At 48.3% G+C, this 27,599-nt stretch overlaps 1 protein-coding gene across 6 annotated transcripts; it reads left to right on the top strand.

Moving 5' to 3' along the window:
• Positions 1-1,234: 1,234 nt before the first annotated feature.
• On the top strand, positions 1,235-26,330 carry LOC114588362 (semaphorin-4E-like). Of its 6 annotated transcripts, none has more exons than XM_028713581.2 (15): positions 1,237-2,369; positions 4,853-5,023; positions 6,189-6,334; positions 6,925-6,984; positions 7,826-7,924; positions 9,203-9,302; positions 10,131-10,241; positions 13,542-13,687; positions 13,959-14,134; positions 16,703-16,904; positions 16,989-17,214; positions 17,974-18,089; positions 18,908-19,074; positions 20,306-20,358; positions 25,445-26,330. In XM_028713581.2, the coding sequence occupies exons 2-15, from the start codon at positions 4,906-4,908 to the stop codon at positions 26,218-26,220; spliced, it is 2,496 nt and encodes an 831-aa protein (XP_028569414.2). In that variant the 5' UTR covers positions 1,237-2,369; positions 4,853-4,905; the 3' UTR covers positions 26,221-26,330. The 6 variants fall into 6 exon arrangements, with proteins under 6 accessions (XP_028569420.2, XP_028569414.2, XP_028569419.2 ...); XM_028713585.2 differs by having other exon boundaries at positions 1,238-2,369; positions 16,703-16,859; XM_028713584.2 differs by lacking the exon at positions 1,237-2,369 and adding an exon at positions 2,404-2,452.
• The last annotated feature ends 1,269 nt before the right edge of the window (positions 26,331-27,599 follow it).

Here is a 27,599-nt window from a genome sequence, read left to right as displayed (position 1 = left end):
AAGGTGGAGCGAGTTTGTTTTCTCCTGCTTCATGGGGAGGACCAAATCAAGGGATTCAAAGTGCAAGAAAGGAGACTCAACTCAACATTGGGAAGAACTTTCTGACAGTAAAACCCATTTGACCGTGGAGTCGACTCCCTCGGAAGGGGGTGGGCTCTCCTTCATTGCAGGTTTTTAAACAGGTTGGATGGTCACCTGCCAGGGATTATTTAGCTGTGATTCCTGCATTGTAGGGGGTTGGACTACAGAGGTGGTCCAAAGGAAATCAGAGCAAGACGTTGGGCACCAGGAGTTGCCGGAAGGAGGCGTACAAAGTGCTACCCAACCATCCTGGGGACTCCATTCTGGATTTGTGTTGTGTTTACTGCTGAGCCTGTTCTTCTGAAGATATCCCGCAAGGCAGCGGAGGTTTAGGAGAAGAGTTTTCCTTCTCCTAGATGGGCTTCCTTCCCAAGTGGACAAACTCTACAGCATGGGCAGAAACTGCCCCCTTGCCTGTTGGACCCACTCTTGGTCTTGTCCTCTCCATCCGCCAGAGCCTGTCTTTGCATGCAGAGGAAGTCAAAGCCGTTTCCGGGATTGTGGCCGCTGTCGCCTGCTGGCAGCTTCTAGGAGCCGCAGGTGGGAGCTGAGTGCAGGGTGGGGACCAAAGGTGGACAAAACCCCAGAAGAAGCAGGTACCCCCCAGCAGAGGTACTACCCCTCCCCTAACACCCCATACAGCCCATAAATTCAAAGTATGTCCATTGCAATTCAAGAAGCAAAGTGGTTAGAGTGAAGGGTTACAACCTGGGAGAGACCAGGGTTTGGATTCCCACTTGGGGATGAAGCTTGCTGGGTGACCTTGGAGACCAGTTGCCACCTGGGATTAAGGAGGGGGAGAACCACATAAACCACCTTAAGCTCCTTGGAGGAAATGGACGCGGGTGGCGCTGTGGGTAAAACCTCAGTGCCTAGGACTTGCTGATCGTAAGGTCGGCGGTTCGAATCCCCGCGGCGGGGTGAGCTCCCGTCTTTCGGTCCCAGCTCCTGCCCACCTAGCAGTTCGAAAGCACCCCTAAGTGCAAGTAGATAAATAGGTACCGCTTTCTAGCGGGAAGGTAAACGGCGTTTCCGTGTGCTGCGCTGGTGCTGGCTCACCAGAGCAGCTTCGTCACGCTGGCCACGTGACCCGGAAGTGTCTCCGGATGGCGACGGCTCCCGGCCTCTTAAGCAAGATGAGCGTGCAACCCTAGAGTCGGACACGACTGGCCCGTATGGGCAGGGGTACCTTTACCTTTACTAATGCAATAAATAAATATAAGTATAAATAAAGGAAATAAAGGGCCCATTAATTTCTGTGGGTTTCCCTTGAGTAGGCTTTATTTAGATGCAAACCTGTATAAAGCAACAAACAAACAAACAAACAGGAGTGGAGAAGAACATAGAACCACATAGTTGGAAGGGACCCTGCAATAAAAAATAATGAAGGATCTGGCTTAGGCTGCTCTGAACTTGAAGGTGGCGCAAGACACCAAGACGTCAGCCCTCCTGAAAGCAGACTCACCAAAATGAAATAGATAGGTCTAACTTGGCTCCATTAATTTGGATGGTTCTACTGAATAGAAGTTTAGTAGAAATTTGGATGGATCTACTGAATAGACAGCGCTGCGGACAGCGCTGGCCCCCGGCCTCTTAAGTGAGATGGGCGCACAACCCTAGAGTTGGACACGACTGGCCCGTATGGGCAGGGGTACCTTTACCTTACTGAATAGAAGTTTAGGCTCGTAAGAAAACTAATTCATATAATTATTTTTTGTTCTTGTTTTCATTATGTATTTTGTGTTTTCCCCCGTTTTTTAAATGCTGTAAACTGCCCTGAGATATATGGATCATTATTATTATCATTATTATTATTACAAAACACAGAATTGCAGTAAGGAGTAGGGTGTAAGGAGATCACAATAATTGGCAATCTGTTTGTTTCAAAGTCCAGAACTGAAGCCTGCCTATTGATTGATTGATTGCTTTCTTGCAAAGTCCAGAACTGAAGCACGGAAGCTGCTGCTGATTATTCTTCTTCTTATTACTAGTATTACTACTACTACTACTATTTACTTATTGTAATTACAAAATACATAACTGCAGCTTGGCGTAGGGTGGAGGGACCCCAATTATTACCAATAACAATTGGTAATAATCCATCTGATGGACCGATTGTTTGGAACTCCAGATCTGCAGCCTGGAGCGCCCGCCCCCGAAGCTCCTTTGTTCGCCCTCGAGCGAGGCGCGTTCCGGAGCTCGGAGGGGGCGGGGCCAAGTGGGGGGGGGCGCAAGTCACGTGGGCGTATAAAAGCGCCTCCCCCGGCCGTTTCCCCCTCCCCCGCCAGGTAATTTGAGGAGGGGGCAGCGAGGAAGCCGGCAGAGAACCTGAAGGGAAAAAGGGGGGGGGGATTCCTGAGGGGGAATAATAGTAATAATAATAATATTGGCAGGCTTAATAATTGGGTGGGGGTGAGGGCTGAAAATAAAGTGGGGGGGCGCCTGGGGGCTTGTGGCAGGTGAATAAAAAGGTGAGGTTGATAAGGGCGAAATTGGGGAGGGGGCTGTAATGGGAGGAGCTGGAAGGGACCCCAAAGGCCCTCTAGTCCAGCCCCCCGGGAATGCATGAAATAAGGGGATCCTGAGAAGAATGTGGGGCGCAGGCGTGTGTGGGAGCTGGAAAAATGGAGGGGAGGGGCTGCCCTGAGGAGAATTATGGGGAGACCATCATAATAATGGGGGGCAGGGGGAGGCTGCAACTGAAGACCAGGGAGGGGGGGGTTTCCTGAGAGGAGTATTTTGGGGTTGGGGTGTTGTTTTTTGTGGGGAGACGCCCTTGGAGAGTTAATATGGGGATATTTGGTGGGGGGAGGGGAGATGTCCTGAGGGTGTGTGTGTGTGTGTACACACGTACATATATATAGGGGGGTCATTACAGGACAAAGAAACAAAACCTCAAAGTGAATTTTTTTGGGGGGAGGCTAGGGTTACTTGCAGTGGCCTGCTTTCAAACTGCTAGGTTGGCAGGAGCAGGGACCGAGCAACAGGAGCTCACCCCATCGCGGGGATTCAAACCGCCGACTTTCTGATCGACAAGCCCTAGGCTCTGTGGTTTAGACCACAGCGCCTATTGTGGCAACAGCAGGATTCAAGGATCGTCTCCCATGTCAGACGACCTCAGATGAAATCCAACAACTTAGACCCAGTTCTTTATTTTGTATTGCAAAACTTACAAAGTTTATAAACTTAGAAAGAATAAGAAGATTAACCTCTTAAGTGATTTGCAAAAAATATTGAAATGATCAATAAAGCACAGTTCCAAACAACTAATTAAAACCTTTCAAAAGGTAATTAACACTAACAGCAAGAGATTAAACAAAAAAAATTCCTTCCAGTAGCACCTTAAAGACCAACTAAGTTAGTTCTTGGTATGAGCTTTCGTGTGCTTTCTGATCGACAAGCAAGAGATTAAAACATACTTTGTCAGCATTATCTTACATTGCCTGACATTACATATTTTACATTATCTTGTCAGCTTATCTTACAGAGCTATTGTGATTGAAATCAACATTAGTGCTAAAAACAAGGGTGCATGTAACTCCTACATGTCTGGAGAGGCTTGCCTAAACAAAAAAATATTTTAAGCAGGTTCCAAAAAGAGTGCAGTGGAGTTGCCTGCCTGAGGTCAACAGGTAGGGAGTTCCAAAGTGCAGGTGTGGCAGGAGTTTTATGTGGCACTTGTAACCATGTTATGGGTCTGTTCTGAGTATAAGCCGCCCAGAGTGGGCGGGGTGTAATTTTTTTTTAATTATTATTATTATTATTATTACTACTACTACTACTAATATTATTGGAATTTGTTGGATACCACCTCTGGAAAATGGTGTCCAACCAGCTGCACAAATATAAGCCCCGAGACACCTGGCTTGCAGGTAGTAGATGTGAAAAGGATTTAGGGGTCTTAGTAGACCACAAGGTGAACATGAATCAACAGTGTGTTGCAGCAGGGAAAAAAGTGAATGCTATTCTAGGCTGCAGCACCAGAAGTCTTGTGTCCTGATGAAGGGAAGTCATAATCCTCAGCTGAATCTGCCTCACCGGCTTCTTGTGAGGCTAAAACGGGGGGCAGGACAGAACCACGCACAACTTACATACAAATGCACTGGCTGCGCTGACTGCACTGGCTCCCGGTGGAGTACAGGGTCACGTTTAAGGTGCTGGTTTTGACCTTTAAAGCCCTATGTGGCCTAGCACCCACATACCTACGGGACAGCCTCTCCTGGTATGCTCCATGGAGGACCTTAAGGTCCATAAATGACAACACTCTGGAGGTCCCAAGTTGCAAGGTGGTTAGGTTGGTCTCAACTAGGGCCAGGGCCTTTTCAGTACTGGCTCCAACTTGGTGGAACGCTCTGTCACAAGAGACCAGGGCCCTGCGGGACTTGACATCTTTCCGCAGGGCCTGCAAGACAGAGCTGTTCCGCCTGGCCTTTGGTTTGGACTCAGTCTGACCCTTATGTATCCCTTCCTTTAGGGTTTTGATCTATGGGCTAATTTTAAAATGAGGCTGCATTTTAAATTGTATTTTAACCCATATTTTAATAAACTTTTTTTGTTTGTTTGTTTGTCCCCCCCCCCCCCCAATTATTGTAATTTTATTGGTGTTAGCCACCCTGAGCCCGGCTCTGGTTGGGGAGGGCGGGGTATAAATAAAAATGTATTATTATTATTATAAGAAAGAAAGAAATTGTCTAGGGTTTATTTTAAAGTCCACCGTAGAGACTGCAAACATTGCTGTATGAAACCTTTGAAACCGTCTTTTGCACCTCAGGTTGTTAAAGGCCACTGAGCCAACGCGGAGAGATTGCAGGGCTCTGCAACGAAATGTCGGGCGTCATCACAGCCTTCTTTCACCTTCTTGCCCTCTGGGGAACGATCTGGTCACTCAACAACACACAGGGTCTTCTGGACTGTGTACCAAGAAAAACGGTGGTGTACCACTGTGGGTGTCCCACGACAATTGTTAATGAAAAGGGTGCTGAGGCAATCTGTTGGACTCTGTCAGCCTTTGTCAACCTGGTGCCCTCCAGATGCTTTGGACTAAAACTCCCATCAGTTGGAGGGCACCAGCTGACAAAGTCAGGGCTAGGGAGATCTGATACAACAGGGCAACTTCTTATTTTCTTAGAAGGGATCGTTTTCATTATTGTTATAGCTGGGGTAAGAGTGCATATTAGAAAGTAATAAAATGTAGTATTCAGATAATATTTGTATATGAAGGGAAAATACAAGCTTCAGAATTGTGCCAGGCAAGGAATTAATGGGTTAGTTTATGCAAACCAACCTGGCCAGGCTAGCTAAGGCTAGCTGTTAAGGAACAATGGGGAACCAAGTACTGAGCTATTAAGAATTGTCTGCTCACCCAGGAGTGGTCAGAATTGGCAGGTTGCCAAGGTGCTGGTGGGTGTGATGTAACAGGAAAATTTGTACCTTTTGAAATCCAAATGTTTGCTGGAGGTGGAGTGTAGGAGGGACAAGCTCCTCCTGAGGAGAGAACGCTGTAAGGGCACATGAGATTTGGAGGCCACATAGGGTATTGCCCCTCTGTATTCTAAAGCAAACTTATTTACATCAGGTTGAATCCGGAGGCTTGCATTTGTTGAACTTGGGCCCCACCAAAATCAAAGTGAACATTTAAGCACAGCAGAACCTGAGTCCCGTGCATTTCCATGAGGAACTTGGGGCAGCTGACTTAGTCTGGATTCAACCCATCACCTGTAGACCAATTTACCACTGGCAGGGAACAAAACAGAAAAGCAAAGGCTTGGATCTTTGTTCCACACGGAGTAGACCCACCAAAAGAAAGCAATGCAAGAGAAACTATAAGTAAATCTCTCTGTTTTGCAGCAGATAGAATTATTATATGATATATAATTATATAATTCTACATCAGATCATTATGATTATAGTGACAGTAATGTTCGCTAATTTTTAATGCTATTACTATAAGCCATTTTGAGCTCAGCGTTGCTGGGAAAGTGGAACCCAGATAGTCGTTTTCAAGTCATGTTTAGGCCTTGTCTTCTCTCTTCCATTTATATTCCATTTAAATTTCATTGTACACAGGTTGTACATTGACAATAAAGGCATTATTATTATTATTATAGCTGAGAATTTTAACGTTTTTTGGAAACAAGGACTATCCCATTTTTCCACCCTCTTCCTGAGTGAAGAAACCAACATTTTGTATGTGGGAGCCAAAGGCTATATCCTTGCTTTGGACTTGAGTGATATCTCTAAAGAAATAACCAGGGTATGTAATATTAATTTATTATTATTTCATTGTTTAAAATAGGAGACTTTTTGCAAAGAAACCAAATTGTCAGATTATTTCTAGTCCCTTGTTTTCTTTTACTTTTTTAAAAAAAGCCTAACTTAAAAGCTTTTTATGTCAGGGCTGGGAGGTGGAAAATAGGAACCTGCCTTGCCCGGGGTGAGATGACTTGTCCATTTAGTGCAGCATTGTCTACTCTGACTGGCAGTGGCTCTCCAGACTGAGAGAAGGTCTTTCCTAGAAAGAAGGTCTTTCTTTTTTACCTGGGGATGACGGGGAACCTTCTGCCTTTGTGGCATGTGAGTGAGCCCCCTTGCAAGGCAAGCCGCTGAAAGAGCATCTATGGGTGGGCGAATATGCCCTAAAAACATAACAAAAAAAGCTTCGCAGCTCTGGGAAAAACTGAAAAAAAAGCTCAACAACTTTGCCCCAAAAGTAAGCCTAGTACTTCCACTTCCAGCCCAGGAAGTGTTCAGCTAAAAGCAGTGGTGACTATAAAGTAGAAAATGGAATTGGTCTGCAGTCTCCGTTCACTCATCTTAATGTTTCATTTGCTTTTGGGTTCCCAGGAGGCCTGGTTTGCCCCAGAGAACAGGAAGCTTGAGTGCCTTCGACGAGGAAAGAGTAAAGTAGGTCTTGGCCGTGGTGCTTCTGGGTCACTTTAGCAATGTGGGTCTCTGTCCAGGGACAGGGTGCAATCCAATTGCCCTCCCTGGAGACGGTAACTCTCCGGAGGCAGATTTGGGACCTCTGGCTGCAAATCTCTTAAGACCTTCACCAGGTTTAGGAAGCTGCCTTACACACTAAGTCAAACCTTTGGTCCATCTAACCCAGACTGGTGACTGGGAGCGGCCACAAAACACCAGTCCTAAAGGAACTACACTGGTACATTTCCTAGCAAAATCCAAAATGTTGGTGCTGACCTATAAAGCCCTAAATGGCCTTGGCCCATAGACCTGAAGGAGCAAGGGCCTTCCGGTGGTTCCCTCACTTCAAAAAGTGAGGTTACAGGGAGCCGGGTAGAGGGTAGCAAGATGGGACACCCTCCCATCAGATGTCAAGGAAATAAACAACCATAAGACTTTCCCAAGATATCCAAAGGGATATCAGTAAGTTTTTAATGTTTGATATTTTGCTGTGTTTTGATTCTGTTGGAATCTGTCCAGTCAGATGGCCAGGGTACAAGTAATGAATAATAATAATAATCATCATCATCATCATCACCACCACCACCATCTACCCTGACGGGCAGCGGCTGTCCAAGGCATCTCTCTCAGCGAGTTGCTGAGTCTTTGAATGAATGAACAAATCCCTTCTATCTCCAGTATTGTAAGTCAGGTGACTTTTGAGTCTAGACTTGGCTGCTTAACTCCAGTAGCAGAATAGCTTTCAGAGCTACGTGTGCTTTTGATCTGTTTCCCCCTTCCCCCCACTGTTTCATTTTGTGTGTGTGTGTGTTTTTTTTAAAAGGCAGATTGCCAGAATTACATCCTCATTCTGCATAAGATAAATGCCACCAGCTTATATGTTTGCGGAACCAATGCATTTTATCCTGCTTGTCGTTACGTGGTAAGTTTGCAAAATTTGCTTCGTGGAACATAAGTATCGTGCCCTAGTGTCAGGGGCTGGGCAGATGCAGAGGAGTGATGGAGACCACCTCCCCAGGAGCCTTCCAGAGAGGAGGAAGGGGCAGATAGTGTAGATCTACAGGACTGGTTCGACACAGGGCACACCCCAGAGGAAGAACAAGAGGGAAGAAGTTGGGAAATAACGGGAGATGAGAATCTAGGTAGCATTGAGCAGGCAGAGCCCGAGCAGTCACTGGGGAGACTCCCAGAACCCATTCCCTCCCCACAAACCAGGCCTTCACTGAGAATAGCAGAGCAGAGGGATTGGAGGCAGGTGGCCCTCAACAGCAACTGTATGAGAGGGGAGGAGTCTGATGAACAGGGAAGTACGGAGAAGGGGTGTGTCCTGTGTGTGGAGCTTCACTCAGAGCAACGTTAGATCCTGAAAGGTGCTTGGTTGCCTTGCCTTGGCATCTGGAATAATAGTAAAAAGAACTAAAAAGCCTGTGCTTTCTCTGCCTTCCTGCTTTCCTGGGCAATCAGCCAGGAGCTGTCAACAGCACCCTGACACCTCCCCTTTCTCATATAGTGTAGTTGGGGGAGGGCCATAGCGCAGAGGGGGAGCAACTGCCTTGAATGTAGAAGGTCCCCAGGATCAAGTCGCCAGTGGCACCTGCAGCTGGGGCAGGCAGAGTTTCCTGTCTGAAACCCTGGATAGCTGCTACCAGTCTGTGCGGGCGATACTAGGCCAGTTGGACCACTTGCCTCAGTAAAAAGCAGCGTCCTGTGTTAGCGCCGTTGGTTAGCGCATGGCGCTAATGATGGCAAGGTCATGGGTTCAATCCCCTTATGGTCCAAGAGGTCTTCGGTTCCTGCTTGGCAGGGGTTTGGACTAGATGATCCTTGGGGTCTCTTCCAACTCTATGATTCTATGATTCTATGTTCCATGATCTGTGAGTTCTGATCCCCTTAAAAGCATTATTTATTTGTTTATGTTGCTTTAAAGCATATATGTCTAAAACCCTGTTCTTTGAGCAAAGCTTTCAGTAGCAGAAGTGCTTGATGTTTTATTGTGTTTTTATATTTTGCTGGTAGCTGCCCTGAGTGGCTGGGGCAACCTAGGAGAGTCCTGATGGTTGAAGAGAGAGGCCTGCATCTATTGGCCCCTCCCCTTCTCACCTCTTGCCCCTTCCATCCCTGCCATGTGGCCCCCTGAGGGAATGTGGGCCTCACCTTCAGAAAAGCTGGGCTCATTTGGTTTTGCTTGGTTTGCAAATAGGTCATGGACAATAGGAAGCTAAAGCTGCTGTCCAAGGTGGTAGAAAGCCGGGGAAGGTGCCCCTTTGAGCCGAGGACGCGATACACGTCTCTGGTGGTTGGTGAGTTTTCTCATTGTCACAACACCACCATGGAGGGAGCTGAGATCTTTCCCACTTAGTCATGGCTGCCAAGTGCTAATTGTTCCAATTAGGTGTCTGGGGATATTTTGGATCTGGTGTGTCTTTTCAGGCCTTGAACAAAAGACTGGCTTGAACAGAGCAATCAGAAAGCCAATTTATTTTTATTTTGTTACACACAGCCCAGTCTGTCTGCTTGCATAAAGCCAGCCTCCCCCCCCCCCCCCGCCGTGGACTTTCCCCAAAGTTAGTCATGTCCATCCATTTCAACAGATCTGCCCTGAGTAGGGCTAACACTGGATACAGTTCTGAGATGCTAACAGCATTTTTCCAGCTCCACCCACCTTTAATCCTTCCTTCTTGGGTGTTTAAGATTTTGAATGATTCTGGGTCATGATTGTAGCCAGGATTTATGTTAGACGGGGGCCAGGACACCTACCTGTCTTCATCCTCTGTCTGGCTCTGTCTAGCAGATTTGGAATGAAATGTCTTCTTTTGACCCCAAGCACTCAGAAAAATCTGTCAAAACATTTGGCTGGAAACCCAGCCAGATGGGCGGGGTATAAATAATAAAATTATTATTAAATTATTATTTCAAATATTCTGGTTATTTATACTTTTAGTTAAGTATTTTTATTTATTTACTTGATTGGGGGGGGGGCAGCTGCCCCCAGGCTACGCCCAGGTGCTCGCTTGCCCTGCTTCTGAATATAGCCATCAGCCTGTCAGGCACACACAAAATACTTGCCTGTTCTCTGTCATTAGTGCCAGAGATTTATAAAAAGCCTGTCTCTTTATTCTCCTGCCCAGACGGTGCACTTTATTCCGCCACTTCAAACAACTTCTTGGGTTCGGAGCCAATTATACTACGGAGTTTGAGGAATCCTTTAAGGACGGAATTTAAAGCGTCATGGCTTAACGGTAAGTCTCTTTTTTAAAAAAGGTATGTCACTTTAACCCCTCCACCAGGCAGATGTCGCCAATTAATGGAGCTTGGAGGTGCAGTGCTTATTTCGATCTCGTGACGGCATCTGCCCGCCTCTGCCTCTTGTCATGTACTGGGCCCTTTGCACATGCAATTAAATCTGCCATTGTTGGAAAACACACACCCTGCCTCGGCGTCATCTGGCGAGAAAGTGGCGCAGCAGCCAAACACTATGTGCACAGCTTTTCTTTACATGGTAGCTTAAAAAGCAGATTTTCATTAAAACACCAAACAGATTTTGTTAAAGGGAGATCTTTAAAAAAACAAAACAAACCATCAAACCAGGCTAGTGCTGGAGGGGATGTTGAAAGTAGCTCAAGTCCATGTTTTAAAATACAGTATCCCAGTCCTTAGATGGAAAGAGATCCAGGGAACTGGTGCACAGGTTTGGTTCAGGAAAGATTTGGGTTGGGGGTGAGTAAAAACGTGTTGTCACTGTGTCCTCCACAGTCGGCCGACATTTGCTTACGCCCCATTACTGTGCATGTGGTGCATACGCTGTTAACCCTGCAGATAGGGCTGAGGTGACAGCAGCAATTGGTGCAATGGCTAATGAGGTCACAAAGGCACACTAGAGCAAATGGAAGTCAATTTGGGCTGGCTCCTTTGCGTGTTGCCTAAGCCACAGCCATCGCCTCCCCACCCACCTAGCCAGCTTCTTCCTAGCTGCACTTCTCACAAAGCAGTTGGGCAAGGACAGGCACTTGTAAATGCACTGAGCATTTCTATAAAAGCTAAGGCTCTCCATATTATCTTGACCCTGGTTCCTTCCTAATTTCATTTCCCTTTGGCCTCATTTTTCGTCTTCTCTTCGTAGAATCATGGAATCCTGGAGTTGGGGCCCTGAGGGCCATCTAGTCCAACCCCCTGCAATGCTTAAGGACCACCTCTCCCCATATGAACTGACCCTGATTCTGTGTTCAACCTCTGAGGCCCTTCTTCATGTTCCTCCTCCGTGAGAGATCCAGAGGGCAGCCACATGAGAACGGGGTCTTTTCGGCAGTGGCTCCCCATCTGTGGAGTGCTCTCCCCAGGGAGACTCACTTTGTGCCTTCATTACATATCTTTAAGATTTCTCTATAACCAGGTCTTTGGCTGATTAACATTCTATGGTCTTTTCAATGTCTTTGTGGGAGGGGGAATTATGAGTTTGTTTTTGTTTTATTGTGTATTTTGTGTTCTCATTTTGCATTCAATGTTGTGAAGCACCCTGTGAACTTTTAAAAAGGATGAAATATACAAATTTAATAACTAAATAAATAAATGCCGCAAATGGCTTTGCCTTCCATGGAACCACCTATGGATGCTATCACAGCCTCTCAGCCGATTAGCTTTGCAGGCTTCCCTGCTGCAAATAAGCAAGCTACAATATGGGTGACCTTTCATGTCTCAACAATAAGCGCCATCTTTCAGCTTATTAAATTTTGTTATTAAATTTTTAACTTGCAATCAAGTTCCTCCCAAGGGGGCTCCGTCACCGATGTTTTTGCAATTTGTAAACGTGCTCCCCGTGATTAAGCGCTTCCAAATCAGATAATTAATCCATAAATAAAGTTCTTTAATCTGTTGACAGGCCTATTTTCACCCATTTTCCTTGCCATCAGAAAGGCTTTATTTGCTCTGCCTTGTCGCAACAGAAAGGAGATGCAAGGCAATTTAATTAATTTCTATAAACGGCCCCTTTATTTAAATGAGGGCAAGAATGTTCTCATTTAGCCTGAGTGATAACAAACTGTCCTTTCTATGAAGGAGTAATCTAGGTTTCTTTGTACAGCTGGATGCCTGATGTTAATCTATGCTGATTTTTGCTGTTTTGCAAGTTTCAACACAGAAGGGGCTTGGGGAGAGAGACCCAAGCAAGGATGCACAAAACACTTAAAATTTTAAAATGAGGGAATTCATCTCCCTGCTTTTATTCAGTTTCAGGGCCTCTTGGAAATCATTGGACGATTATGTTTCCCCTTTTTCTTCTTGATGACTGCTGCGTGCTATTTTATTGTTATTTTATTGCGCTTTATTGCATTTCTGTACACTGCCCTGGGAGTCTTGCACTGAGTGTTGGAACGTCTAGAGGAGGGATCTTTCAAGTGAAGTGTGTTCCATTCCATAAGATTTTGGGAATGTAAGAATCCAACAGACTCTTCTTATGTTCACATGATCCATTTAGGAAAAGGGCACTGCCCCACCAACCTCAGTCTGCCCTCACTTGTCCCCCACCTGCCTGCCTTGTTTCTTGTTTTTTTTTTTGTTTTTTTTGTTCAGTCATTTAGTCATGTCCGACTCTTCATTACCCCATGGACCAGAGCATGCCAGGCCCTCCTGCCTTCCACTGCCTCCCGCAGTTTGGTCAAACTTATGCTAGTAGCTTCAAGAACACTGTCCAACTATCTCGTCCTGTGTCATCCCTTCTCCTTGTGTCCTCCATCTTTCCCAACATCAGGGTCTTTTCCAGGGAGTCTTACCAGTCTACTGCTTTCCACCCTACCCATCCCCATGGGTGCCAGGTGCCCCAATGGGAAGCCCACAAGCAAGACGGACACACAAGAGCAACTCTTCCCTCCTGAGGTTTCCCTTGCCTGCCCCTGACAGTGGAGGAAGGGCAGAGCCATCATGACTGGTAGCCATGGATAGACTTCGCTTCCTCATCCTCTTTTGAAACCATCTAGGTTGGTGGCTATCACTACTGATTAGGGCTGGGTGATACCTGGTTTTCAACATCGCAGTGTATCACCAGCTAAACATCGCAATATACTGATACATCAGAATGTCTGAAATAGGGATGGAGCTGGTTTTCAGCTTTGTGATATATCAGCAGCTAAACATCACAATATGCTGATATATCACAATGTCTCAAATAAGAATGGAGTTATGTAGAGGCATTGGCTGGCTTCATGGTTTTTCCCACATTGTGATTTTTCACACGCACGCACGCGCGCGCGCACACACGCACACACACACGCACACTCTATATATATTGCCAGGTCAAAAATTATGAAACCGATATCACAATATGGGCTTCAAAGTGGTTTTGAACAATATATCGATGCTATAACATAATTTTTGCTGGGTGCTGCAGAACTCTTCCCCCCCTCCCCTTTTGGTATCAGAGGGGGTGGATTCCCTCCTTAAAGAATCATGAAGTTTGGAAGTCTGAGTGGCAAGAGTACGGTGCTTCAACTGGTTAGGATCTCTACCCCTGACGTTGAACAATAACCCTGTGTCATTGTCTTCTTCAGAGCCCACCTTCGTTCACATGGATCTCGTGCAGGAGAATGGGGCAGGCTCCGACTCGGACAGAGTTTATGTCTTCTTCACAGAAGCGGCAGTTGAGTTTGACTTCTACGACAAACTTCTGGTCTCGCGGGTAGCCCAGATCTGCACAGTGCGTACCTGGACCCCTTGCTTGTCTTACCAGTGCGGGAAAAGGTCCTCCATCCCTAGGCTAGAACATGGCACCTTCAGTTCTGTGTGGAAGGGGTGGGAGAAAGAGAAAAGGGGGTGCCAGGAAGAAAAGGACTGGCCCCATCCACTTGAGCTCTGACCCTGCCCGCTATTGGCATGAAGCTCCCCCAGCCCTGCCCAGGGAATGAGGCCCTGATTCAGGGGAGGGGGAAGAGTTGCTCGCTGCTATCTTGTGGGGTTATTTTCCACAGGGGGATCTCGGTGGGAGGCGCACCCTGAAGAAAAAGTGGACCTCGTTTCTAAAGGCCACCCTTGTCTGCTCAGCTCCTGAATCAGATTTTCAGTTCAATGTCCTCCACGCCGTCTTCATGATCAAAACAACCAACTGGCGGGAAAGCATCTTTTATGGGATTTTCAGCCAGCAGTGGTAAGATTTTCTCACAGCCGTAAGAACACAAGAAGAACGCTGCTGGGCCAGCCTCCTGTCCTCACCGTGGCCAAACAGTTGCCCCAAAGGGAAGCCCTCAAGCGGGGCCTGAGCACAAGAGCCCCCCCCCCCTCCTCTTGTTTCCAGCACCTGGACATCAGGGCCAGAACCTGAGTTTCTTTTAAAGCCATCAAATTTGGCAGCCGCCACTGCCTCCTGTGGCAGGGAGTTTCATAGTTGAAATATTTGCTGTGTGCAGAAGGACTGTGTTATAAGAATTCTAAGGTCTCAAATATACAATAAATGTTCATAAATGCACAAGGTAAGCACACATACACCAGTAAATAAATCACATGTCTGAAATTGTTCTGTGGGGCAGTCCTGATGCCATCTTGATTCTTTGTTGTTGTTTAGTCGTTTAGTCGTGTCCGACTCTTCGTGACCCCCTGGACCAGAGCACGCCAGGCCCTCCTGTCTTCCACTGCCTCCCGCAGTTTGGTTCTTAATAACCCAAAATAGTTCCTCTACAGAAGGAAATATATCGGAGAAACTTTTCCCAGTACCGTATTTTTCGCACCATAGGGCGCACCCTTTATTTTGGGGGGGAAATAAAGGGGGAAAAATTATTTCCCCCCCAGGCGCGGGGCTCAGTGCGCGCAGGCTTCAACATGCAGGCAAATCTCCGCAAGCAGCGGGAGCGCTCCCGCTGCTTGTGGAGAGGTCTGCGAAGCCTGGGCGCGCTGAGCTCAGCGCGCGCAGGCTTGGCATGCAGGCAAGTCTCCGCAAGCAGCGGGAGCGCTCCCGCTGCTTGCGGAGAGGTCCGCGAAGCCTGGGCGCGCTGATCTCAGCGCGCGCAGGCTTCGGCATGCAGGCAACTCTCCGCATGCAGCGGGAGCCCAGCGCTGGGCTCCCGCTGCTTGCGGAGAGGTGTGCGAAGCCTGGAGAGCGTGAGGGGTCGGTGCGCACCGACCCCTCTCACTCTCCAGGCTTCAGCGAAAGCCTGCATTCGCACCATAGGATGCACACACATTTCCCCTTCATTTTTGGAGGGGAAAAAGTGCGTCCTATGGTGCGAAAAATACGGTAGTTCTTTTCACTTACAAATCCTACAAAATCTGTTTTAAGGGCACATTTGTGTACGAATAGGGTGGGCCTCTGACCCGGATTGAAGAACTAAAGTATTTAACATCTCAAAAAAACGGCCAGGCTGCCCAGATAAGGCAGTCAGTAAAACATTATCAGGTATCCTGGCAGACAGGAGAGATGACTGCACACTCAATTTTTTGTGCTGGAAACCCTTTTTCTGTGATGTATGTGTGATGCTTTTAGTTAAGTCTTTGGCTAAGGGGTTGGGCAACGTCTAAAGTATTTAAAAGTTTCTGCACACTTTGTTCTTGGTCTCTCACATCCTTGCAAGGAGGGCAGGGTACTCTGTTGCAACAGAAAAATAAAGATCTGCCTTGTTTTCTCTTGATCCTACCTCCATCCATTCTTCTCATGGACTTAGGGGACTCAGAGCCCATTGGGGAGTTGGGCAGCAAAAGCCAAGCTCCAGTTTTTCCTTCAAAAAATGGTGGGGAACGTGTGCTGTTTTGAGCATAAAGCAGAAACCGCAGCCACCATAGTGCTGCAGCTACACCAGCCTTCTTTGCCTGTTTCCCCTGCAACTCCCAACAGCCCAGATAAGAGCACATGGCAATGATGACAGAACTACATCAGCCATCCCACAGGAATGGCAGGAAAAGCCTCACTAAAGGCCCCCTAACATGGCAGCAACACAAGCTTTTATTGAGGTCTTGTGAATAATTGACAGATACAACTTAAGGGCGGCCCACGTTTCGGTACCCTGGTTTGACTCAAGGCAGAAGTCTCCTGTGTGAATAATTTTCTCCCCACCCTTTCTGTTTCTGACTTTTTCATACGAAGAAGCTTTGTCACCAAAGGATGATTGGGAAAAGTGGGCATCTCAAGATTGCAATTAGCACCTGAGAAACAGTGAATGCATCGTGCAGACTGTGTGGCCCAGCTGTGCTGTTGTTGTCCCCCCCCCCCCCCCCGGCCTGTAGAGTTATTGTTGTCAAACCTCTGCTGGAGCAAATGGGAGAGAAGTGCCTGTTTCTGTAAACAGTAAATTGGTAAAATAACCAATTCTTTGTTTATCCGGGAGGCACTGTAGTTCACTGTGGTGAGCCACCCGCTTTGCATACAGAAAGTTCAATCTCTGGCATCTCCTGTTTGGGGGGGAAAGGTAGGAAAGGGAAAGATCTTTCTTTCTCTGCCTGAGAAGTTGGACCATGCTAGCTGTACAATCTTTGGCTCGTTGGACAGCCAAGGATAAGGCAGCTTCATAGGCTGAGCCCAAATCCCCCCCCCCCCTTCAGAGATGGCTGCTTCTTGCATCTCTGCATGATTTGCTTCTTCTACTTCTGAAGAGTGGGAGGGAGTTTTTATCTTATTTGTGGGCATATTTCTTCATCAGACAAATCCTTTGGTTGTTCCAGAAGCAGGGAGGCATTCTGGAAAGACAAGCTCTGTCGCAGAACTTATTTCCTTTCCATCTTGTTTCAGGGGGAGATTGGACATCTCCGCCATTTGTGCGTTCAGGATGGAAGCTGTTCAAGACCTTTTCCAGAAAGGAAACTTCAAAGGCCCACTTGCCGTTGAGAATTCACATGCAAAATGGGTGGTGCACAGGGGAGAGGTCCCCACGCCTCGCCCAGGCGCTGTAAGTTGTCCCCCTCCCCTGGTTGACCATCTATGCCCCCATGTGGTAAGTGTTCAAGTGGATATCACTTGTACCAAACAGGTGAACGTCTGAATAAAAGGAATACTGTAACCATCTTCCTTTTTCTAGTGCCTCAACATTTCTGCCAGGCACCAGGAGGGATACAGCTCTTCCCTTGACTTGCCGGACAGAGTCCTCCAGTTTGCCAGGGACCATCCCCTGATGGATGGCACCGTGAACCCCATCGGCCGCCAGCCGATGTTGGTCAAAAGAGGCGTGCGATACACACATCTTGTGGTAGACCAAACTAGTGGCATGGATAATGCAACGTACGACATCCTTTTCCTAGGGACAGGTAGGCCAACTTCCTAGATTGGGAATTGCCAGCATGGCACAAGCAGGCGCCCGTGTGCCCTCTGCTGCCTCCCATGGAATCTGCTGAAGGTCTTGGGAAACATCTCAAAAATCTGCCATGCTTGAGAGACTCTTTGCTTTTCCCGCTCAGTTCCTTCTTGTGCTGACTCAGTCTCTGTCACATCAAACACTCCCTCTCTAAACATGCCTTCCTTTTGCTGGGTGCCAAGGTGGGGCGGTCATCCTCCCATCTGTTCCAAACAAAGGAGAGGGGCAAAGAACTTCTTTCTTGGAGTGAGAGTGGTGGGGGCTGATGTAGGCACACCCCCCCCACAGGGTTGACGGGGCGGCTACCAGGAAGCAGGGGGTGTTCCTATTTTCATCAGAGAAATGTGGGAGGATATGGAGGTTATGCAACCCCTGAGCCGAGGAGATAAGTAACTACACATACCTTTAGAAGACATCTGAAGGCAGCCCTGTATAGGGAAGTTTTTAAAGTTTAATGTTTTATTATGGTTTTTTATATATGTTGGAAGCCACCCAGAGTGGCTGGGGCAAGCAGTGACTTTACCAAGGTCTTTTTGGCTTCTTTATCCGATGAATAAAGCACCTTTTTAGGAGGGCAGGAGACTTAACCTCACATTTTTCCTGCTTTTGAGTAATTTAGACCATGTTTCCTTCAAAACAGTGGTCCCTTCTCTTCTTCTCCCCACCCCATTTACTTTAATTGGGGTTTAAAAGTGTGCTTGATTTTGTGCAGATAAGGGCTATTTGCATAAAGCTGTCAACCTCCAGGGGGAGATTTTCATTGTGGAAGAGTTACAGCTGTTTCCATCTCCAGAGCCTGTGCAGACACTCAAGCTGGCTGCACAAAAGGTAGGACATCTGTCCTGATCCATCCATTCTGGTTTCTCTCAGTTACTCATCTTTCCGAAACTTCCTGTTCAGCTTTCTACAATTCTGCAGCAATTTGCAGTTTATTTATTTTCAAGTTTTGAAAATCCAGTGACATTTGGGTCTGAATTTCTCCCCATGTTTACCTTTTTTGTTGTAGTTTCCCCTTTTGCAGAGCAGTTTCCCCCAGCACAATGCATTTTTGTATGTTAGGCATTTTTATGTTTAACCTGTCATGTGTCAGTTTTGTACGTGTTGCCTGGCTGGAGAACTGCAATGCCAAAACCGGAGAAATTGAAATTTGAAAGAGTGGCTGCCTTTCGGCTTGGCCTCTAAATGCCTAGATGGGCTGTGCAGCACGACACCACACCTTCCTCACCGTTTAGCCTTTTCCTTTCACATCGTTTTATTCATTTAGTTATTGCCTTTGCACCCCACATTTCCCCCCAAGGTGCACCTGCTTCTCCTGCTCCTCCTCTAATCCCCACAACAGCCATGTGGGGTAGGTCAGGCGGAGAGGCAAGGACTGGCCCACTGCCCCCCAGTGAGCTTCCTGACCAAGTGGGGATTTGAACCATGGGACCCCAGGTCCTAGCCTGACATGTCTTCTTCTGCCTGCCCTTTTGCGTGTGTCTCTTTCATGTACAGTTGAGTCCAGTGCAGGAAAGATGTCTTAGAATCACAAGGGTCATTTGCCCATGTCCAGCATGGAAGCCATGGCCCTGAGATGAAGGCTCTCTTCATGCTCCATACCAGCTGAGCTACACCGCCGTCTTGTCTGCTTGGTGCTCCCTTTCCAGGGCCTGCTGTATGCTGGGTCTGCCTCCCGGCTGGTGCAGCTCCCCGTGGCGACCTGCAGCCGGTACAAGTTCTGCCTCGACTGCGTCTTAGCCAGGGATCCTTACTGTGCCTGGTCACTGCCTCTTGGCGCCTGCATCCCCGTGGCGAACCCGTCTGGGGGTTTGCGGTGAGTAGCACAACCCCTGCCCTGTGGGATACATAATAACAATAGCTATTAGCATTTATGCAGCATTTGAGAGGGTTTGAAAGCTACGCCGTGCATTATTTACCATTCACTTAACATCACTGCCTCTCATTTCACTCTGAGCCCTCTAGGCGACCTCCCTGCCTGTAACTGAAACGAACACACATTCTTCTTCTGCTTACTTCTACCTCCCTTAGCTCAGTGGCAGAGCAACTGTGTGGCATGCAGAAGGGCCAGGATCCACCCCAGTGTGGGGTGGGAAACCCCATCTGACACCCTGGAGAGCTACTTCTGGGGCAGATGGACCAATGATCTCTTGGCGTAAGGCACCTTTCTGTGCTTCTGTTTCAATAAGCTCTTAAGCCAAAGCCAGGAGGACTGGAATCTTACTTTAACTTTAAGGGTTGGAGCATGCAGAAGGTCCTCTGCATCTCCAGGCAAGACCAGTATTGCCCAAACTCCCAGCTGTTTTTGCACTACAATGCCAATCATCACTGACCACTTGTCCTGCTAATTAGGGATGGTGGGAGTTGTAGTCCAACAACAGCTGGAGACCCAAGTTTGGGAAACTCTGGAGACAATTGTGAGCTAGATGAACCAGCGATATGACTTGACACGAGGCAGCTTTGTGGTTTTCTGTGGAAAACCTAGCTCTTTGTTCAAGACCATGAGGACTAGAATCTTATATTTATCTGTAAAGGAAGGAACAGTGGTCTGACTCAGTAGAAGCTCCCCTCTGTACCCCTGTGAATCAGAACCATGAGGACTAGGATTTTAGTTTATTTTGAGGCGGAGGACCATAGTTCAGTGACAGAGCCCTTCATGTCCAGAAGATCTCACGTTCCATCACCGGCATCTCCATATGGGGTTGGGGAAAAGCTTCTCTGTCTGTTACCAGAGATTGAACTGGGCTGGCACAGTGTGCTTCCCACCTACCAGGCTCCAGCCCTGCCTGTGCAGAGAATAAACGCTCAAGGTGAGGCTTTGAAACCCACGCACTCTCAGCCACACTTCAGCGTGCGCCACCGAAGCACATTGTTCTCTGCTCTCTCTTCACAGGAGAGTCCCTGTTCGCTTCGAGCCCCTCAGCCATGATTCTGTGAATTTCAAGGCCAGGCGAGGATGCTTTCTGAGAGAAGTGGTTGCGCAACGCCAAATGCTTTTTCATGCCTGCATGAAGTATTCATGTTAATTCGCCTCTTCCTTCCTGCAGGGATCTGATTCAGAGTGTCAGGAATGGTGATGCCTCCAGGTGCCCTGAAGTGGGTAGGGGAATGTTTTATATATATATATATATTATTGTTATTATTATTTTCTGGAGATAATAGGGTCTGTAAGCAAGTGCTCTGCCTGGATGTAGTTAGCCAGTTCACAAGTGGTGTTCAGGGCCAGAGGTAGAGAAACTGGGTAGAGAAACACATGTAAATTTTACCTTTCTAAAGCCGGCACCATAATGATCCATAGGATGCCAAGTTACAGAAGGTATACTGTGTCCAGAGCAACTGCTCCATCTGGCGCGCTGGCTGAGAGTCTGAGGTCAGCAAACTTTTTCAGCAGGGGGCTGGTCCACTGTCCCTCAGACCTTGTGGGGGGCTGGACTATATTTTTTTGGGAGGAATGAACGAATTCCTATGCACCACAAATAACCCAGAGATGGGTTTTAAACAAAAGGACACATTCTACTCATGTAAAAACATGCTGATTCCCGGACCGTCCGCGGGCCGGATTTAGAAGGCCATTGGGCCAGATCCGGCCCCCAGGCCTTAGTTTGCCTACCCATGCCTGAGACCTACGTGCCTGTGGACTGTCTTGCCAGAGTGGTGCATGCTCTGTTTATTCCCCCGCTTGGACTGTTACAATGTGCTCTACATAGGGTTACCTTTGAAGGTGACCCGGAAACTGCAACTAATCCAGAATGTGGCTGCCAGAGTGGTGACTGGGACCATATAACTCCAGTCCTAAAAGACCTTCACTGACTCCCAATGTGTTTCCGAGCATGATTCAGATTATTGGTGCTGATCATTAAAGGCCTAAATGGCCTCGACCCTGTATACCTGAAGAAACGTCTCCACCTCAATGGTCCAGCTAAAGAATCATTAAAGAAAACAAAAGATCTCAGTTGATGGAAACCACAGGAGGGTCGAGGTGCTCGACTCTTGGTTGCCGGCTTCTGTTTGGGGCATCTGCGTGGCCGCTATGCAGACAGGAGGCTGGACTAGACAAGGCTGGCCTGACCCAGCTGCTGAAGGGCTCTTATGATTTCTAAATGGATCCTCCATGGACAGAGCCAGTCCACCTTAGAAGAGTGGCGAACAAGAGTGGGAGAAGGCCACTGCTGTCACCTCCTCTTTGTGGGCTTCCCTTTGCGGGAACCTGGTTTTTGCTGTAAACTGCAGGAGGGGAGAGAGGACTCTGGTGCTCGAATCCTGCCTCCTGGTTTCCCGTTGGGGCAGCAGTTTGGCCACCCACCCACTTTCAGACGTTGCCCACTTTTTGTGATCAGGAGATGTGCTGAAAAGTGTGAGATAAGCTGTCGAATGATGGAAATACATATAACCTCCCCTGCAAAGAAATAAGGACAAATGCTGCCTGAAGAACAGACATCATGCAACTTCTGGATAAGCAAGTTATCTGGAGGAACACCTTCTCTCACACTCAGTCTTATTATGACATTTGTCTCTTCCCCCACCACTCATAAAATCATAGAATTGTAGAGCTGGGTGGGACCCCGAGGGCCATCTAGTCCAACCCCCTGCGATGCAGATGTCAAATATACAATTAAAACATTCCTGTGCTTGTGCAGGATCTGCAGGAAAAGGCCTGGGAGATGGAGGCTGCACACCCAATGGGGAAGGGAGTTCAGGCACCCATCCAGGCAGCGGGGAGGCTGCCAGGGGTTGAGATTTCAAAGGTCATGGGAGCTGGGCAGGGGAGCCGCAAAACCAGAGGTGCCTGTCAGTCACAGAGCTTGAGAGACAAGTCAGATGTGAGCAGCCAGTGTGAAAAGGTCGCTCTTCAGGACAAGGCTGCAGCTAGCGCTTTTATCTTTTTATTTTGTGAAAGAAAGAAAGAAAGAAAGAAAGAAAGAAAGAAAGAGAAAGAAAGAAAGAAAGAAAGAAAGAAAGAAAGAAAGAAAGAGAAAGAAAGAAATCCTCAGGGTATCGGAGAGAAAAATGCCAACCTGTTGGGCAGCATGCTGTGGCTTAAAGGCCCCCAAGTAAGCCCAGGAATCCTCTGACCTTGATGTGACCCAACAGTTACCGATCCCAGCTGAGAATGCCTGCCAGGCTTCATTGCAAGGGATCGTTTGCAGGCTCTGTTTCCAGCCGGCAGCCTGTCCAGAGCTCCAGCCATGTCAGTGCCATAGAACCCCTTTGGCAGTGCTGGATTAAACCCTGTGGAGGCCCCTAGGCAGTCTCCGCCCCCCTCTAGTGGGATAACAGTGAACTAAGAAGGCTTGGTTGTAATGTTCTTTCAAGATCAAATCAATATTATTTTGATCCGTTGTCATGGGGCCCCTAATATATGTGGGGCCCATAGGTCGGTGCTTATTCTGCCTATTTGGTAATCTGGCAACAGTGATGTGGCAGGCAGGCGGGTGGCCAGGAGCCCTGCACCTCCTTTCCAAAGAGCCTGTTGCTTTCTCCATGGTAACGGTAATGCTGCTGTCCTCCACCCAGACAGACAGACGTGCCCTCGCAAGCCTGCAGGCACTTCTCACATGCACCCGAAATGCACTTTTGGCACCAGAGGCCATGAATGCATGTTCCAGATTTGCCACTAGTGGACGCTGTGCCATCCAGTTCCCCCTACCCTCTCAGGCCTCTCAGCCCTCCATGCAGCCTGGAGGTATTCTGTCTACATTGCAAACAACTAAAGGTAAAGGGACCCCTGACCATTAGGTCCAGTCGTGTCTGACTCTGGGGTTGCGGCGCTCATCTCGCCTTATTGGCCGAGGGAGCCGGCGTACAGCTTCCGGGTCATGTGGCCAGCAGGACTAAGCCGCTTCTGGAGAACCAGAGCAGCACATGGAAACGCTGTTTACCTTCCCGCTGGAGCGGTACCTATTTTATCTACTTGCACTTTGACGTGCTTTCGAACTGCTAGGTTGGCAGGAGCAGGGACCGAGCAATGGGAGCTCACTCCGTCACGGGGATTCGAACCACTGACCTTCTGATCGGCAAGTCCTAGGCTCTGTGGTTTAACCCACAGCACCACCCGCGTCCCTTTTGCAAACAACTACATGATCTTGAATCCTAGATTCATAGATTTGGGAAGAACCCTGGGGATCATCTAGTCCTACCCTCTGCAGTACAGGAATATGCAGCTGTCCCTTATGGGGATTGAACCTGCAACCTTGGCATTATCAGCATCTCACTCTAACCAACTGAGCTATCACTTAAGGGCAAATCATTACTGTGCCCCCAGAGTCTGATTTGAACCTAGGATCACAGTTGCTGCCTCTTTGGTTAATTGCGTGCATCTCCCTTTGAATCTGCTGCATGGCGACTTCTGATATTTCCCAGAGGCACTGCATGAAAAAATTGTGTTTGGTTTAAAAAAAGCTTGCCTTTGCTCCCACAGGCACAGATTCTCCCCCCCCCCTTCTTTTGTTAGCATGGCTCTAGAGAATGGGACTGAAGGCATGTTCGCTTTTTCCTTTTGTAGCCATTCTCTCGAAAGCTGCCGCCTTTAATTTTTAGCCCCGGGCTGAACCCAGGGAATTCCCGGGTGCTGGGGAGTGAATGTCAGCGGGACCAGCAACAGCGGCTTGCAGCAGAGATTGTCGGTGCCGTTGCCGCTGAGCGCATCTTGTACAAGACGGCAAATATTAAAGAGCAGAAAGCGCATTAAAATTTCAGGAGCCCCAACCCTCCGTGCAGCACATGTTAAGCAGCGCTTCCAAAGATGCGAGGAGGGGGAAACAGCAAGAATCTCTTCTCTTTCTCTGAGAGCGACTACGCAAATGGGAAACTCTTTTCTATAGGGGTCAAAGGGACAACGCTCACGTTGGCTGTATCAGTCTCAGGATCACAAACACACCTAGGCCACCATGGCATGCACGTCATTTATTGCTTTATAACATCCATCTCCCACCCTTCCATCAGAAACCGGGACCTCAGAGCTGCTGGCTGCCACCCTAAAACCCTGAAGTGCTTGTAAACTAACAAAGCAGCCACAAATGGCAGGAACATCAGCAGCACAGCCCAAGTCAAATCAGGTCTAAGAGCACCCTGCGAGCATAGATTAAATGTGCTTCTAAATACTATTGCCCTAAATAATATTTATTTATATCCAGCTCAGCCCGGAGAGCTCAGTTGGTTAGAGTGCGGTGCTGACAACGCCACGGTTGCAGGTTCAATCCCCACATGGGACAGCTGCATATTCCAACATTGCAGGGTCTTGGACTAGATGATCCGCGGGGTGCCTTCCAACTCTATGATTCTATGAAATATCCACCTGTTTAACAGGTGATTTACTGACTCATTTTTGACCTGGGATAGCTCACTTGGTAGTACATGAGACTTATTAATCTCAGGGTTGTGGGTTCGATCCACACGTTGGGCGAAAGATTCCTGCATTGCAGGAGGTGAGACTAGATGGCCCTTGCTCTACAATTCCATGATTCTAAATGTGCAAAAGGGGTGGGGTTAGCCAGCTCTGGGTACTGCTACAAAAAAAAAACCTGTCCCACATTTCCACCCTCTGCACCTCAGATGGTGGGGGGGGGGGGGGCTTAAAAAACACAAGGACTAGAAGCTTAAAGCTACCTAACGGTGACTGGGAAACTACAACTAGACAGACTGGTGACTGGGAGTGGCTGTTGGGACCATATAACACCGGTCCTGAAAGACCTACATTGGCTCCCAGTATGTTTCTGAGCACACTTCAAAGTGTTGGTGCTGACCTTCAAAGTCCTAAACAGCCTTGGCCCTCTATACCAGCCCAGACACTGAGGTCCAGCTCCGAGGGCCTTCTGGCAGTTCCCCCACTGCGAGAAGTGAGGTTACAGGGAATCAGGCAGAGGGCCTTCTTGGCGTTGGCACCCGCCCTGTGGAATGCCCTCCCATCAGATGTCAAGGAGATAAGTAACTATACAACCTTTTGAAGATATCTGAAGGCAGCCCTGTATAGGGAAGTTTTTAATGTTTAATGTTTTATATATGCTGGAAGCCTCCCAGAGTGGCTGGGGCAACCAGTCAGGTGGAGTGGGGTACTCCTACTAAAAACAATCATAATAAGAAGCAAAACAGTGCCAGGGCTGTAGGAGGAGGTTGGGAAGGTCCTTGAAATGATGGAAGGAGGTGAGTGTAGCTGAAGGGTAACCACCTCTGCTGCTTTCCTTTCTCAGCTAAGGACGTCAGGAGGCTCCCTGTCCCCCTGGGTAGCAGCCCACATCTCAGCTGCAGCTCTCTGTCCAACCTGGCCATGTCTGTCTGGACCTTCAATGGCAGCAGCCTGCAGGACGAAGAGCCCAAATATCTCTTCCACGCCAGGGGACTGGTCGTGTTTAACATGACGGCTTCTGACACCGGGCTTTACGAGTGCCAGTCTGTTGAGACATCCAACGGAAGAGAATTCCGCATCTCCATGTCCACCTATTTCCTTTACCTCCAGCAAGAGAGCAGCTTCGCTGTGGCTCCTGAGAGCGATCCCTCAAATCGGGAGTGTGCCGTCTCTGCAGCTCCAAAGTCGCAGCCCTTGGCGTCTCTCCAGACGGAGGACCCGGCAAGGCTGGAGCGATCCCAGAGAGTCCAAGGGCTCTCCTTCACATTGGTGCTTTGGGGAGGAGCCTTTGCCCTGCTTTTCCTTTCCTTACTCTCCTGGAACCTTTATGAGGGCCACCTCTCTCTCTCCTGGAAAAGTGTGTGGAGCAGGAGGTCAGAAACGGTGGGTGCCGTTGGGGCAGCGGGTCCCGAGCCAGAGCAAACAGTCTTGATTCAGGGAAGCTTGGCCTCCTGTCCCATCTCCGGCTCGGCCAGCGAATCAGCCCTGCTGGCAAGCTCACCCCAAGAGGCAAAGGCGAAGCAGACCACCAGCCTCGCCACGGGCAGGGCAGCCTGCTGTTCTTCAAACTGCCTGGTCAGCAAAGTCCCGCTCACTGACGAAGAAGGCCTTGCAGCATGATGGCCTTGGCAGAGGGTCCGCACCACGGAAACCCCACGGACTGTCCCATTGTGTGCCCAGGACCCCCCATTTTCAGAGGGTTTGGAAAATAAATAAAAAAGTAAAGTTGATGCCAAGCTGCCTTTCTTTAATGTTAACTCGGTGGCTTGATTCCCACGTCGTTAGGCTGCCGTTGTGTCCATTGGGCAAAACTGTGACTTCTTGTCCCTTCCTTTGCCAGGATTCCTTTCTTTGTTGCTGCTGGTCAGCGCAGTTGTCAGAAACTTAGTGGCGCATGGGGGGGGGAGCATGTGAGTCCCAGGGCACTCGTTGCTCATCCTCATAGTGAGCGCAGCTGGTGAGTGCTGCCAGGATCGCCCCCAGAACAGGGTAAGTGAGAAATGGGAGACAAGTGTCAGCATGCCAGAGAGAGGGAACTACAAGGTTCGCAGCAGAAAACAAAACACATTTCTTAAAAGCATGCACAGCAGCCCAGAGTTGGGAAAGGGTGGCATGCCTTGCTCAGTGTGGGGATAGTGGCAGAAAGCCCAAGCAGGAGCACACTTGTTTTTGGAGGGTGGATGCAGTGCAGTCGTTTGTTCAAGTAGTTTGTTTGGTGAGCTGTCTCCATTGGCATCCAAACGTGACCCTCCTTTTAGGAAATTTCTGCACCATCACACATTCATTTCTTCTCAAATGGTTTCCAAGGTGTGCTTATTCCTCTCACACCAAATTAAAATTAGAAACCACTCCTTGCGCCTGAGTGTGTAGGAAGAAAAGTCCATCCTTCATAGAAGAAACCCAGAGCAGACATTCGTGCAGGGGTGCAACCGGGAACCTCCTCCCGGCAGGCATCGATTCTGCTGCATCTCTGCATCAGAAGTGACAGATCCAGTCACCCCAGATGCAGAGACATTTCAGAACTGCATACCTCCGCGGTGGAGGCTGATTGGAAGAAGAGAAAGCCAGAGTGGTGGCAGCAGTTCATGCAGGGATGCAATTTGCAGCCTCCTCAGAGGATAGGTACTTCCTCTGTGTGTCTACATTGGGAATGACTGAATGAGCCAGCGCCACCCATTTTATTTTGTAAAAGTTGCATACCAAAAACCCCCTCAAAGTGGTAGAATTCAGAAGCGGGGCAAAATCACCTGCCTTTCTCAGCAGAGGCTGATGGGAAGAGGCAAAGCTGGAACAGGGACTTGTGCAGAGAGAGAGCAGGCATACTCCTGCATGCAAGAAGGGTTTGTTGAACTTCCTTTCTCAAAGCATAGACACTGGTGGATAAAGTGAATTATTTTAAGGAAGGTGTGATTTGGCAAGCGCTCGGACAATGCCATGCTCTGCATCATCACCCGTTTTCTTGTTTTGCTCCATCCTTCCTGTCCTTTTACCACCACCAT

The sequence above is a fragment of the Podarcis muralis genome, chromosome 18 (genome assembly GCF_964188315.1).
Source record: "Podarcis muralis chromosome 18, rPodMur119.hap1.1, whole genome shotgun sequence".
Taxonomy (NCBI): Eukaryota; Metazoa; Chordata; class Lepidosauria; order Squamata; family Lacertidae; genus Podarcis; species Podarcis muralis.
The sequence above is the reverse complement of the archived record's forward strand: the minus strand, read 5'-3'. Positions and strand labels throughout refer to the sequence as shown.